Here is a 15,805-nt window from a genome sequence, read left to right on the forward strand (position 1 = left end):
TATCTATCTATCTATCTATCTATCTATCTATCTATCTATCTATCTATCTATCTATCTATCTATCTATCTATCTATCTATCTATCTATCTATCTATCTATCTATCTATCTATCTATCTATCTAATAAATTAGATGGTAAAGTAGGAATAGTCTGGTATGGGACTCACAGCGGTGCACTGATAGCTTTAAGGCAGCTTTGTGTTTTTGTTGAGGGGGAGCGCCCTTCAAGATGATGTCATTGTGATCCACAGCAGGAGGGGCGAGGCGGACAGCCGCTCATCCACCGGTATCATGGCTTCCTAACCGGAGGGGGAAGTGACTGTTAGGGAAAAACAGACTTTATCTGTTGAATGCCCACTTTATCATTGACCTTCTCAGAACCCACGATATAGGACAGAGGGGTTCGGCCTCCCGATTCTCCGCCACCGGCCGCCCCTGGGATCCAGGATCTGCGTTAGTTTCCCTATCGGTGAATTTCCATTCGTAAACCGTGGAAGATGGCCGACCCGGCGGAGTGCACCATCAAAGTGATGTGCCGTTTCAGGCCCCTGAACAGCTCCGAGGTCACCAGAGGCGACAAATACATCCCCAAATTCCAAGGGGAAGACACTGTCGTTATCGGGGTGAGTTGTTTTCCTCTGAATGACAGGGAGCTACTTGACACCACTGTGAGACAGCTCGCCATTTCCGATTTGTCCTGTAGCTAACACAGTTAGCCTGTTAGCTTCAGCTAGCTGCGCCGAGCTGTCATTCAACAAAGCCACATACACTCCTGACTGCCACGGGCTAAAATATCACTGGCGTCAACCATGCAGTTTACCACATTACTCTCTGGACTGTGTATTTACACACAATATATCATATAGTTATGTAATGATAGAGTTTTGCGTCAGCTTGAAGGGTAACCCAGTTTGATGTGATGTTTAGCAATCTTGGCTAACAGGCTAGGCCAGCTGCTTCATTGCAGATTAACTGGCCCATGCTAGCTGGCTAGTTTTAATGCTATAGCTTAATTAAAGCTAACATGGTCAGCTGGACACGTAGCGGACCCTCCTATAAACCCTGTTGGAGGAAGTCTGGCTATTACAGAAAGGTTTGCTGTCCTCAAAGACTATAATAATAGAATTGCAGATAATGTTAGGAATTAAAAATGAGAAAGGTTTAGTATATTTTACAAAACAATTATTCGTTTTTATCATTTCTACGGAAGAAGATTGGGGCCACTGGGGAAAAAAAGACTGATTATTACGTATTATTTCAGTTTAATATGGGGGCAAAAAGTCAGAATTCTGACTTTAATCTTAGAATTTTGAGTATTTTTCTCAGAATGTTGACTTTTTTACTCAGAATGTTTACTTTTTTCTCAGAATTCTGACTTAAATCTCAGAAGTTTGAGTATTTTTCTCAGAATTTTTACTTTTTTCTCAGAATTCTGACTTAAATCTCAGAATTTTGGATCTTAATGTAGATGGGCATCATGAAGGAAGAGATGTGGGAGCACTCAGCTTCACTGGCAAAGATGTCAGTTGTTTGAGAGGGCCAATAACACATTGGTGGAAAATTAGGGGACTTTTTAAGGTCCCAAGGGGTCCCCTGTGATGCTATTTAATTAATGGAAAAACAGAAGGTGGTTAAAACCAGTGAGATAGTTTAGTCTCTTAAACAGACATGGCTACAGCTTGATGCTAATATGTTTGTTAGCTGTCAAAATTCTGAGAAAAAAGTCAGAATTCTGAGAATAAAGTCAAAATTCTGACTTTTTCTCATATTATACTGAAATAAAATGTTAAAATCAGTTAACCTTTTCATTTTTTTCAGTGGCCCTAATCCTCTTCCATACATTTCAAGTCGCTAAGAAGTGGTAAAAAACTCATAACTTAGTACATTTAAAATGTCTGACTTCAAATTTGTTCTAACTTGTTGGTTAAAATACAATAATTAACAGTGTAATTCCATCCAAGGATATTTCATTATCAGAGACTCCTTATAAAGGCGTTCCTGACCCATATCTAATTGATTTTTCCATATTTGCAAGTTGATTATTTTTTCCCCTCCCTAATGGCTTAAATGTGTAATTGAAAACCATTATTTTAAATGGTCTCTAATAGAGGGAGTTATAACAAAATATAAAATCAAATAGTTCAATGTATGCTTTTAGAACAATCGCATTGAATCTTTTTTATGGTCATCGAAGAAAAAAAATGTTATAGGCATGACTAAAAGTGGGCGGGTTGCATTTTTGATCCAAAGTCAGTCCATTTAAAAAAAACAAAAAAACAAGCTTGCAGTAATTTACATAAAGATCAATGGAAGCATGCTGATTCCGATCAATTTCTGATGGATAGGACATTTCTAAACTACATACTCGATACTCAGGCATCTCTAATTTGATACATTTTAAATGAATATCAAAATAAACAAGCATTGAAACATTTACAGAGATGTGAGAGATTAGAAAAACTGGCCATGGAGTTCTTTCTATAGGTAAGGAAAGAAAAACAAGAGACTGAGACTATGTAAAATATGCAAGTAATGCACAAACTGAAAGTGGACGATAAAAACTGCTGCTTGTGGGAGGTTGTCACTAGCCTTAGCCTTTACCGCAACTTCAGAAATGACGCAGAATAAACTCTAATTAAAAGCTTTCTCATAAGGGCAAGAAAAAAACATTAGATCTCAATTAAAATAGGCTTTTATTAAGAGTGTAGAGAAAAGCATGTTGAGTACAGCCTGAAAAGCATTACATCCTTATTATTTATAAATATGACAGCAAAAGTATGGATTGTGGTTAACCAACATCATTCTAACTCAACCATTTCCTTTTATATCATGATAATGTCTCCACCACCCCACCTGAGCTTAATGACCTAGGTCACAAGGATTTAAAAATTGTCTTGACCCAATAGCGTCCACCCAGGTAGCCAAAAATTACGAACTAGCAGTAGATAACTATGCATCCTCTTTAATGCATGTCATAGAAATCCAAATATCACATCCAAGAAGTCCAGTTTGGATTTTGGTTTCCCTGAAATTGTGTTTAGTGTTTGATTTGGATGCATTTTTAGTTTAGCCTTATAATATATATATGTTGCTTTCATGTCGTTTAATTAGGAATCAATCAGCTGGGTGCTGTCATTAGAACCATTAGGTTTCTGGTGATTTCGACCGTCATCAAGTCTTGCAAATATAAGGCGAGGTCACCATTTCTACTAAGAGAAAGGAAATGCCTCACTGTGTCTAATTACCAGCACTTAACTGAATCAAACAACAGGATAGTGTAAAGAGGAAACTTTATTCTTATTGGCCTAAAACCTGCAGACTTAGCTCTTTGCACCATTCCATATCTGCATGGCTGAGTTGAACTTACTTGTTATTGCTTTATGGGTTCACTCATCCTCCTCTTTGCTGTTTCCTTTGGTTAAAAAGAATGTTGCACATGCTCCACTGACTTATAAAAGCTGACGATATGCCCTAACAACATGGTTAAATATTAGTTTGTCAGAAGCTGTCGTTGCCTTGTGGACTTTGAGATGGTGTTGTGCTAATCTCAGATAATTTTACAGAGTTAACAAGGCCTTGGCAACCTTTCTTCAGAGACGCTCTCAGGTTTGCCTGTGTGGGCTGTTGAGCTCTCCCTCCTATTCCTACTTTATTTAAAATTAATATGTTAAATACAACAGAGCTATTCATTTGTTTCATGCAAAACAAAGGAGCCTGTTGGAACTGCAGCGACTTCCTCTGTAGCCTTGCTGACTCTGGCTTCAGGCCTTTAGCTTTCATTGCCCCTAAGGCGTGGCGTAGCCCTGCCCAGTACAGAGTGCCAGTCATGCTGCTAGAATACCAGTGCACATTGTGTGAGATGCGAGAGTGTTGCAAAGCAGCAGCCTGTTGCCTCTGATGTAGGTAGCAGCAGCATTACTCCAGGCCTCCTGGGTAATCTCCCTGTCTTCTCTCCTGGTTACCAACTGTTGGACCAATCAGGGCAGGCTGCTGGCTGGGCACTGGGCAATCTCTCGGGGTGGGGAGGGTAACTATTATTATGATATATTGTTTATCCCTATGTAAGGGTCTGATAGTCACTTAGCTTGTTTTTTTATTCATTTAGAGATCTAAGGATGTGGACAGGAAGTACCTGGCTTTCTCACAAATGGCTTCTGTTTCAGGCTTTTGTCATCTGGTGATGTGTTTTCAGATTCTCCCCATGTGTCACTTGTGTCTAAGTGAATATTTCTGTTGCACACCATAACTCAGTGTTTTTTGCTTGAGAAACAAAAACACAAATTTAGTAGATGAGGTTGTTTTGGTATAATAAGGTATATTTGCCAAGCTGGTTTGGCAACTGAAAGGGGAAACATGTAGGTGAGTTACTCCTGCAGCTGCTGCTTCTTCATTCGCCTATAGGCCTAGATTGTTATTTCATATTTTCCCATTTCACTCAGGAACCAATGGAAGCCCTTTTAAACTGAAATGAGCTATTTTTTGAAGATGCAATGGAGATAGAAACGTTGCAGGGATCAGTGAAATTGTGCCTACCTTCTTTAAAAATGTAGGATGCACCAATAACAGGGTTTCCATGGTTCATTAAAAAACATTAAGTCATTGAATTATATTTTTTTTTAAGGTCTTATTTGGCATTAAAATTCATTAAATGTGATTATCATGGCATTTAAAATGCTTTATTAAAAAAAAAGTTTTTATAAACAATTTCATCAGATATATTATATTGCGATATTTTTGCACTGAACTGCTTCCGGTTGATTGTAAAGCTGTATGTTCGGAAAAGAAGCTCAAGGTGGAGAAAAAGCTAGACAATAGGAAAATGCTATATACATATATATATATATATATATATATAAATAATTGGGAGTCATGGGTACTTGTTGACGGCATTAAAATTATTTCTAATAGAATTAAAAAGCATTCAATTAGAGTTACTCATTCCTGTATAAACCCTGAATAAAAATTTTATGTTTCTGTATGAGCACTAGGAAAAAAATGAGGTTAGAGTTTATCCTCCAGTTTCATGCTTCATACCAGGATGTTCAAAATAACCTTAGTCTGGCTGTCCTTTTTTAGTTGTATCATAACAGAGCCGTTGGGAGGCGGAGGAGTGCGAACGAGCGCTTCTGCACACTCCAACAATACATTACAGTGTAATTGCAATTTTAGTCAGTAATCCAATTAGAGAGAAGTGTAAGTAATGAGGCCAGTAGCTGCAGTGACAATGAGGACGTTAAGACTCCTGTTGTTTGCTCCAGACCTTTTGTCATTGTGGATATCTGTGCATTGCTTCGTTTATAGGCGGGTTAATGACAAACATGAAGTCCTCTGCAGGGAATTACAGGTGGTTTTAAAGACGCTGCACGGCCTTACACTCAGAGCTGCACCTAAAGACGAAGGAAATAATGCAAAGTCATGACGGATATCTTTTTCCTTTACCTCTGCCAATGAGGTTATGTTTTAATCACGGTTTGTCTGTCTGTTTCCAATATGCCCAGAAAAAGTTATGGACAGATTTTACTGAAGTTTTCAAGGAAGTTGCGTGTTGATAACTGGCAACAAATGATTACATTTTAGTGGTGATCCGGATCGCCATCTAGATCTAGGAATGTTTTTGAAAGATTTTGTCAATATAGGTATTAAGCTGGAAGTCACAAAATGTCAGGGAAAATTAGCTACTTTAAGGAGCTCCGAGCTTTCTTAGTGCTTTTCTAGATTTAAACTTAAATCAGGAATGTGCTGTGATCCCCTGACCTGCAAGCACTAAAAGATAATTTCACTTTAACTGTCATGTTACGGTGACTGCCTGCTTATTGTTACCGTTTGCAATTATATTCTAGCACATAAAATGTAAGAAAAATATGATATGATTAGCTTCGTTATCTAGTTGTTCTATCTGCAGTACTTTTTGAATTGCTTTATTTTAATCAGGAGCAGAAAGGTTTTTATAGCAAAGTTATTTCTTTTGTAACCCATTTTTAAGTACCCAAGTTTAAGGGACCACTTTACACTGCCAGTTAAAAAAAACGATGGCTTATTTGTATAATGATTAGTGTTATTACTTATAAATCAGTCAGCAGTAATCCGTTTTTTTACTAACTGTCCATGGAGTGGTCTCCTTCTTTTTTCTACCTTGGATATTGGTAAATCTTCTCTAAGTTGTTGTGCATCAATCCCACAGTCCCACCCCTTACAGCCACAGATCAGATGAGTCAACTGGGATCACAAACCCCTAAATACAGGATGCCGTCTAAAGCAAGCCTCAGAATTGCTTGTAACATCAGATTTATTGCCTTTCACTTTCCATCTTAAATGCAGCTATTGATCGCTTTGTCGCTGGAATTGGGCCGTGAAGTTTTGATTGGCTCACAGCTTGCCAACGTTTGCTAAACTGTGCTCGATTGAAGTATTTGGATCCTAAATTGCTGCTGAAACCTCATGAGCGCTTTAGGTTTCTCTGGTTTAATTATCAGAGATAATCTTTAGCCAAAAAAATAAATAAATAAAGATTAATGGCTCCAACTTTGTGTATTACACCATCCTGGATATATCAAATTTTTTAAATGAAATATCTTAGATAATGTAACCAAACTTCTTTTTGAAATAGACCAAGCATTTAGAATTTTTTATGTTGGACAGAAAAAAAGGGAAGTTTTCAATTTTTACACATTTATAAACCTTAAAATCCACCGATGAATCACAAACCATTTCATTCCCAAATATTCCCTTTTAAAACACAACAAAACGCTGTTTTAGGTTTGTCTGGTGGACACACCAAGGCATGACGATGGTTCTATGTTAAAGTTGTAAAGGTAAACCCTATAATACAGGTGCTGGTCATAAAATTAGAATATCATGAAAAAGTAGATTGATTTCAGTAATTCCATTTAAAAAGTGAAACTTGTATATTATATTCATACATTACATACAAACTCATATATTTCAGATGTTTATTTTGTTTAATTTTGATGATTACAAATGACAACAAATGAAAATCTCAAATTCATCATATCAGAAAATTAGAATATTGTGAAAAGGTTCAAAATTGATGGCCCCTGGTGCCACACTCTAATCAGCTAATTAACTCAAACCACCTGCAAAAGCCTTTAAATGGTCTTTCAGTCTAGTTCTATAGGCTACACAATCATGGGGAAGACTGCTGACTTGACAGTTGTCCAAAAGACGACCATCGACACCTTGCACAAGGAGGGCAAGACACAAATGGTCATCGCTAAAGAGGCTGGCTGTTCACAGAGCTCAGTGTCCAAGCACATTAATAGAGAGGCGAAGGGAAGGAAAAGATGTGGTCGAAAAAAGTGTACAAGCAAGAGAGATAACCGCACCCTGGAGAGGATTGTGAAACAAAACCCATTCAAAAATGTGGGGGAGATTCACAAAGAGTGGACTGCAGCTGGAGTGAGTGCTTCAAGAACCACCACACACAGACGTATGAAAGACATGGGTTTCTGCTGTCGAATTCCTTGTGTCAAGCCACTCTTGAACCACAGACAGCGTCAGAAGCGTCTTGCCTGGGCTAAAGAGAAACAGGACTGGACTGCTGGTGAGTGGTCCAAAGTCATGTTCTCTGATGAAAGTAAATTTTGCATTTCCTTTGGAAATCAAGGTCCCAGAGTCTGGAGGAAAAGAAGAGAGGCACTTCATCCACGTTGCTTGAAGTCCAGTGTAAAGTTTCCACAGTCAGTGATGGTTTGGGGTGCCATGTCATCTGCTGGTGTTGGTCCATTGTGTTTTCTGAGGTCCAGGGTCAACGCAGCCACATACCAGGAAGTTTTAGAGCACTTCATGCTTCCTGCAGCTGACCAACTTTTTGGAGATGCAGATTTCATTTTCCAACAGGACTTGGCACCTGCACACAGTGCCAAAGCTACCAGTACCTGGTTGAAGGACCATGGTATCCCTGTTCTTAATTGGCCAGCAAACTCTCCTGACCTTAACCCCGATAGAAAATCTATGGGGTATTGTGAAGAAGAAGATGCAATACACCAGACCCAACAATTCAGAAGAGCTAAAAGCCACTATTAGAGCAACCTGGGCTATCATAACACCTGAGCAGTGCCACAGACTGATCGACTCCATGCCATGCCGCATTGCTGCAGTAATACAGGCCAAAGGAGGCCCAACTAAATACTGAGTGCTGTACATGCTCATACTTTTCATGTTCATACTTTTCAGTTGGCCAACATTTCTATAAATCCTTTGTTTTTATTGGTCTTCAGTAATATTCTAATTTTCTGATATGATGAATTTGAGATTTTCATTTGTTGTCATTTGTAATCATCAAAATTAAACAAAATAAACATCTGAAATATATGAGTTTGTATGTAATGTATGAATATAATATACAAGTTTCACTTTTTAAATGGAATTACTGAAATCAATCTATTTTTTCATGATATTCTAATTTTATGACCAGCACCTGTAGTGTTGAGGCACCCCTGAGAGTCAAGTTGGTGAGTAGGTGTAAAGCGCTGCTTCCCACAGAAATCTATAGCGTATCGGTAGGATGTATCTCGTGGTGACACTAAATAAATAAAAAGATAGTCAGGAGAAAGAATAGATTGCATTTTTAGTAAATAAATCCATCATTAAATCTCATAGGGTCTCTGTCAAATATTTTCAATTATTAAATTATGATATAAACAGTTATATTGGAAAGACACGTAATTGTCATTTTCCTGAGTTACATTTGTGGCTCATAGTATTTCCTTTTTATTCCAGGGTAAACCCTACATGTTTGACAGAGTGTTTCAGTCAAGTACAACACAAGAACAGGTCTACAACGCTTGTGCCCAAAAGATTGTAAAAGGTAAGCTCTACTTTTTAATCAATACCTCAGCTTAAGTCTCTCTTTGTGTTGTTTGCATTGTCGCTTCACGCTTTTCCTTTTGTGTACGTTTCTGCTAGATGTTCTCGAGGGATACAACGGAACAATTTTCGCCTACGGTCAGACGTCATCTGGTAAAACACACACCATGGAGGTAAGGATGGCTTTCCTGTAATACTTCCAGGGCATCACATTTCAGTTTTTTTTTTTTCTCTGTTAATTTTCTCTACTTCCTGTTTTTTAGGGGAATCTTCATGACACAGATGCAATGGGCATCATCCCCAGGATAGTACAGGATATCTTCAACTACATCTATTCCATGGATGAAAACCTGGAGTTTCATATTAAAGTACGTAAAGGGAGTATACTGATTGATGTTTTATTTGCACTTCAGAAATGGGGAGTTTTAACTATTATGATACACTCATTTTAAATAGAAAGTAGGTTTTGTAAATGTGGTGGCTTTTGTTTATCCTATGAGATGAGGGTTGAGGAGCAACATGCAGCCTGGTACTGCTGCGTCGTGTTTCCTGTGTGCCTCATCTTAGATTTATGCATCTTTTTTTGTCTTGCAGCTCACAGTGTCTCATACAGTGTTACTCTATTGGAGTTTTCACTCTGACTTAACCTTTCCACATTTGCCGGCATTACAAAGTCGTTCCATTTTGTTATTTTTAGGTAATTATGTGGTGGACCAACAGAAAGTGACACTTAATTGCAAGGTACAGGGAAAGGGATTTTTTCTTGCAGTTTGCCACAAGCCATGTAGGCACAGTAAATGATGAGACCAAAAGCAATTGACTTCAAATCTGATAAATCCATCTCAATTTAGCAACATGGTGGCAGTAGCAACATCCTGCAATAGGAATGCTCTTCAGCAGGGCCAGAGTAGCTGCTCAGTGGAAAATAGATGGAGATTAGTTAAGGGTCATGATGAAAGAAAACCTGTTGGAAGCTATACAATATTTGACTCTAGAAGAGGTTTACCTTCCAGAATACGATGATTGAAAATAAAGAGAGAGATTTGAGAATATTGTTGTTTTGGTTCTGTTTAATGGTACGTTCCATTTTCCTCAGAACTAAATACGTTCCACTGTTTAGCTTCTTGAACCTTCTATTCTCCTTAGCCAGTCCTGATATTGTTTCAGCCATAACAACAGGGTTTCAAGGGGTCATTAGAAATCATTAAAAGTCCAAAAAAAATGAATTGGCATTAAAATTCATTACATGTGATTATCGTGGCACTTTTTATAAAAACAATTTTGTCATATATATTCTATCAGATGTAATTAATCTGATATATCTGATTACTAATCCGCTTGTTTGTGCGCAACTGCTTCGGGTTGATCGTAATCCCGTATATTCAGAAAGGAAGCTAGAGAATGGAAAAATGCAAATTTTCAACAAAAGTGGCTGGAAAATGAGGAATTTGGGACATGGCTGCAGCCTGTCGACGGTAAAGATGACAAAGGATTTTGCCGTGATATATATATATATATAAATTAGGGATGGGACGATTTATGAAAACTGTCCGAACCGTTCGGTTCGACTGTCTCGGTTCGATTCGCGTGTGTTGCGTTCGGTTCATGCGCTGCTCCTTTTTCTCATAGGCGACGCGTTTACACTCCAGAGCAGAAGGTGGCGGTACTGCGACCAAAGCCAACCACCAGTAGTAAACAAGAAGAAGAAGAAGAAGAAGCGAAGCAGCGTAGCCGGGTGTAGCAGAAAAAAATCAGTTGTTGTGGAGAATTGTGTGGGTATGGCGAGTGGGAAAGAACAGGAGTGGGAAGACGCGCCAGCAGCACTTTATAGGTCTGCTGTATGGGACCACTTTGCATTTAGAGTGACCTACGATGACGGCGGAAAGAAAGTTGTGGATAAAAGTGCAACAGTGTGAAAGCATTGTGCAACACGTTTTGTTTATGCTAACAGCAACATGACCAACATGTCATGCTAACCCCGAAATCCCACATACTCCGTCAGCGCTCTGCTCCGCTGCGCTCCAGACCGGCTGCTCAAAGCAAAGTTTACAGCCTCCACTGTGGCTCCCGTCCGCTCCGCTTTGTGTTCCTTGGAGATGGTAGAGGGCATGCGTGAGATGATTAAATTCAAAGCAGCAAGACATACGGAAATGATCCAGGGTTTCCACGGATCATTTAAAATAATTACAATCCATTATTTTTTGTGGGATTTTTTTCATTAATTTCATAAATATTTGTGGGATTTCGGTGTAACAATCAACATATACAGAACCGAAAACCGTGACCACGAAACCGTGAATCGAACCGAACCGTGGATTTTGTGAACCGTTCCACCCCTAATATATATATAATAAATAAATATATATATAATTATTTCTAAGAGCATTAATAAGCATTCAATTACAGTTACTCATTCCTGTATAAAGCATGAACAATGACAAAAACTATACATGGCATTGAAACATATGTCCCTATAAACACAAGTAGTACCTTATCGACTGCCTAATGTGAAATGCATAATAATGTAATAATAATAAAGAGCTTTTACAAATGGCCAAAGTAGGACGTTTAACCCCTGTTGATGAGAGTAGCATCCATATTGAATGCAGAAGTCCAGTACCGCCCTGCTACACACACCTGAACTCTGACTTGTAGTTCTGACTGTCTGGAGTATTGATGTTAAAATTCATGACTCAGAAACTGTGAATTTCACGTTGCAAGGAAAAACAGTGCATGAAAAATCCAGGACTAACTTTAGCTGACGTTCTGTGCCAAGTCTGGAAAATTAATTTTCATAGCTGCTCTCTATTCAGTCTGACTAAGCTGGAGCTAATTTACAAAGAACAGCAGACATGCCTCTCAAAGACTTTTCAACTATAATTTCAGTGAATTTTTAGCTTAGAGAGATCAAATATGAATAAAAACTATATAAATGTGTAATATTTTCCTTTTATCTTCCACTTCACAATTCAACTCAATTCACTTGTATTGCAGCAATTCAAAACACGCATCATCTTAAGGACATGAACAATTCATTCAGATTGGTTCAAAAAACCAGCTGATTGCCTCGAGTCAGTGACTTCACAGCAATCCTGAGCATGCAGCGACAGTGGGGAGGAAAATTCCCTTTTAACAGGAAGAAACCTCCAGCAGAACCAGGCTCAGTGTGAGCGACCATCTGCAGAGGCAGACTGGGGTTCATGGAGATGGAAGCAGACATAGAAAAGGAACATAGAAGCACTGATCTATAAACACTTTCTATGTTAGTGATGGTAATGGTAACCTGGCATCATAGGGGGCTTTGTCTAGGAAAGAAAAGTTAAACAGACGAGCTCTGAGCCCGTTTTCATGTAAATAATGGAAGAAAGGATATATAGTCAGTCAGTAAAAGCTGAGCCCATGAGAAAAACAGAACTAAACACTAAAAAAAGGCCCAACCCTATCATCAGTAAAGATGTTGGTAGCAGAAGTTCAGCTGTTATTTCCTTTTATGATGGAACCAGACCAGATGAAGCTACTATGATGAGAAAAAGAAGAGCAAACATAAAGTTAGCTGTTAAACTGACAAATACTACAGATTTGGACAATAGAAGTAGAACGTTGAAAAGTGATTCCCTGGCTCAGGATCTCTTTGCTTTGATGTTGGTGGGTTGCAGGAATATACGTTTATCGTAGTGGTTGTATGTAAAGGCAGGGAAAAGCTCCAGATTGTGAATATTCTTAAAAATAATTGAAATAAAAGACATTTCCTGTATATTGAACTTTCATTTCTTTATTGTTCTAGACTTAGATGTTTCCTATGTAATATACAGATTAATTTGACATATTTCTGCTTTATCAACAAAGAAGACGATCACCTAGCCAATGTTGATTCTGTCTGCTGACAAACCAAATAACCAGGATCTTTCTCTGTTTGCAGGTTTCCTATTTTGAAATCTACTTAGACAAAATCCGAGATCTTTTGGATGGTAAGTGTCTAAATTGGCAGAGTTGAGAGTCCCTTATCCTTTTATTAATTGTTCCAGATGGTGAGAGCAGAAGTGACAGAACAAAACGCCAAGAGCCTAAAAAATGTTGGAACAGATCGAGTAATTTTTATGAACATTTGCAGGGTGCATGTTGAGCAATAAATGCACTTAATTTTAATCCTCGGTATTCAGCATCGACAACAGGTGGGCTGTTTTTAAACTGGTCATTTTTATACGTGGCTCTGGCTCAAAACATAGCATGCTAAATGCATTTTTAGTATTTTCACAATAGCTGTGGTTCAGTTCTGTTTCCATTTGGATCATTTCTAGCTTTTATATGAAGGACAGTAATCCAGGAAAAGGCCTGAGAAAGGCTCTAAATATACTACACTGACTCAAAGCCTTTGGATAATTAAAATCTTTTTTAGTATGACTTCATCTGGCCTTTATTTCTGCTACAAAGTAAGAGTTTGTATTTTCTTTCCAGTGTCAAAGACCAATTTATCAGTGCACGAAGATAAAAACAGAGTACCCTACGTAAAGGTGAGACCTGCTCCCCTCACCTATGAAACATCCAAAAACCATACTAAAACCAGCTAAAGGAGCTTTAATTAACATGTTTTATCTTCCATTTGTCTTTTTTTTTAAGGGCTGTACTGAAAGGTTTGTGTGCAGCCCAGAGGAAGTCATGGATACGATTGATGAAGGCAAATCTAACAGACACGTCGCAGTCACAAGTAAGAGACAATCCTGTGCTTCACAGCAACCCGTTCTGTTCATTTTTAGGAGTTTGTTTGTAGATCCTGTTTGGCTAAGATCCTTTTCTCCTCAGACATGAACGAGCACAGCTCCAGGAGTCACAGTATCTTCCTGATCAACGTCAAACAGGAAAACACTCAGACAGAGCAGAAGCTCAGTGGAAAACTCTACCTGGTGGATCTTGCTGGTAGTGAAAAGGTAGCCGAAATATTACTGATGCACTGGAAAAAACATCTAGAAATACGTCAATATATGTTAAATTAAGTGTATTTACCCTTAATTTGAGCAGGTAAATAAGATTATTTGCCAATGGAATGAGTATTTTTACTCTTAAAATAAGATAATTAGATAGTATGCACTTGAAATAAAACAATGTCATTGTGTTTTCTTATTTTAAATGTAAATTGTCTTGTTCTGTTGGCAAAATGTCTCATTTACGTCCTCAATTCAAGAACAAATGCAGTTATTTTAAGAATAAAATGACTCTTCTAGATTTAATTTTTTTCCAGTGTACCTGTGCTGCAATTCTACCTTTTTTTCTTTTTTTTTTTTTACACTTGTTTTTATTTCTGTATTTCTAGCTTGTGATACATTGTTGAGACATAATTATTAATTTTTTGGTGTCTTCTACGGCTTTCAGGTTAGTAAAACGGGTGCAGAAGGAGCCGTGCTGGATGAAGCCAAGAATATCAACAAGTCTCTGTCATCTCTGGGAAACGTCATCTCTGCGTTGGCTGAAGGAACGGTGAGTTTGTCTTTTTTTTTCCTGCCAGGTCTGGAAAATGAAGGAAAATGAGTGATTTTAAGTTATTATTCAGGTCTGCATTTGTCGATCCATCTTTAAAGGTATAGAGAACATTCTTTTATTTCTGGGTGGATCATCTCAATAAGTGGTCCTCCTAATTGTGAATCATGCTGGTGAAATGTTTACGTATGGCCATCCTACGCGTTCGTCCTGTTAGCCATCTTTTTCTACGCATGCAGACTTTCAGGCGTATATCTGTGTTTAGCTACGGTTTCAGCCAGTCATTGCAGTTCACCTTTCTCACCGCGGTTCTTTGAAAATGGCCGAGGGTCGGGTCGTAAGAGTAAGTGTCTACAAAGAAAAGAGTCTTCAGAAGAGGCAGATATATCCCAGAATATTTTGCGCAGAGAGCTGTCCTCACATAGCATTATGGGATTTGCTGTCACAGTGGCCCGCTGTCGTCATAGGCTGCTGATACGCGATAGTGGCGACTAATAACAAAGACGACACAGGCATAGCGCGTTGAGGTGATCTCCTGTCTGAACAGTAAAGGCTGATTTATATTCAGAAACCAGGTCGTCTGCGTGTGTCGCAGTGAACACAGATATGCCCCCCCTCCTTCCGCAGACACTCTGCTGCACCTCTCCATAATTATAGATGACCGCAGACAGTGCAGCAGACCAGGAGGCCTCTGATTGGTCAAATCTACATCCGCTCTACACTATGCGTATTTCCTGTCTGGTACCTTACCAGCTTGTTTTGTTTGTATCACCGCCATTGTGGAAAACAATTCATGAAGGTGGAGCAGCTAAAAGAGCGAGGTGCGTGAGAACACTTGGACCCTTTTTCCAACTGGATCCCTGCTCTTTTTCGCCCTCATGACCCTTAGTTGTCGCACAAACTTGCCTCCACTTCCTCACCGCGTCGACCGTATCTAGACCCACGACTAGTTCCTAAATGTCCCTCTTGCGTTGTGGCGTGGAATAATATAGCGCAGACCAAAATTGGGCATAAATCTAAAATATCTGCTTCATACCTGCGACACTCTGCTGCGGGAGGATAACCAGCCCTTAAGTTGAGTGAGTTCATTATATAGTCCCCGCTCTATAGTGATTGAGTGATTTTTTTTTTTTTTTTTTTTTTTTTAAACAGGGCGTGTACAAGGAGATATGGGCTCATGCATGCTCTCACAATTGCATTTTTTATTTTTTTTAAGTGGAGAAATATTTAAGAAAACCTTCCACAATACCTTTAATCTCTCCATCCGTTTGGTCGTGCTTACAAAACACATTATTTTCACTAACTCAGATAAAACAAATGTGAAAACTGGACTATCAACAATCGGTTTTTATTTGGATGAATACTGAACCCCTGCAACCTGTTGCTTAACTGAAAGGTTATTGGTTCTTTTATTTATTTTTTTAACTAAATTTTGAAGAAATCCTTAAAATTTTTCTGGCTAAATAGGGTAAGGAAGATCTGATCAACCATAAATGGTTTAAAAGGCT

The 15,805-nt window shown here is 38.5% G+C and overlaps 1 protein-coding gene across 1 annotated transcript in view; it reads left to right on the top strand.

Moving 5' to 3' along the window:
• The first annotated feature begins 240 nt into the window (after positions 1-240).
• The window catches only part of LOC119787129 (kinesin-1 heavy chain), a 29,463-nt gene continuing 13,898 nt past the window's right edge, over positions 241-15,805 (top strand). Inside the window, exons 1-9 of the mRNA XM_038290769.1 lie at positions 241-622; positions 8,739-8,826; positions 8,925-8,998; positions 9,089-9,193; positions 12,745-12,793; positions 13,281-13,336; positions 13,443-13,530; positions 13,626-13,750; positions 14,193-14,297. Of these exons, the coding sequence (XP_038146697.1) occupies positions 497-622; positions 8,739-8,826; positions 8,925-8,998; positions 9,089-9,193; positions 12,745-12,793; positions 13,281-13,336; positions 13,443-13,530; positions 13,626-13,750; positions 14,193-14,297 (816 nt within the window). The 5' untranslated portion in view covers positions 241-496. The remainder of the gene's footprint in view (positions 623-8,738; positions 8,827-8,924; positions 8,999-9,088; positions 9,194-12,744; positions 12,794-13,280; positions 13,337-13,442; positions 13,531-13,625; positions 13,751-14,192; positions 14,298-15,805) is intronic.

Source organism: Cyprinodon tularosa, unplaced genomic scaffold (assembly GCF_016077235.1).
Source record: "Cyprinodon tularosa strain WSP-4 unplaced genomic scaffold, ASM1607723v1 ctg289, whole genome shotgun sequence".
Taxonomy (NCBI): Eukaryota; Metazoa; Chordata; class Actinopteri; order Cyprinodontiformes; family Cyprinodontidae; genus Cyprinodon; species Cyprinodon tularosa.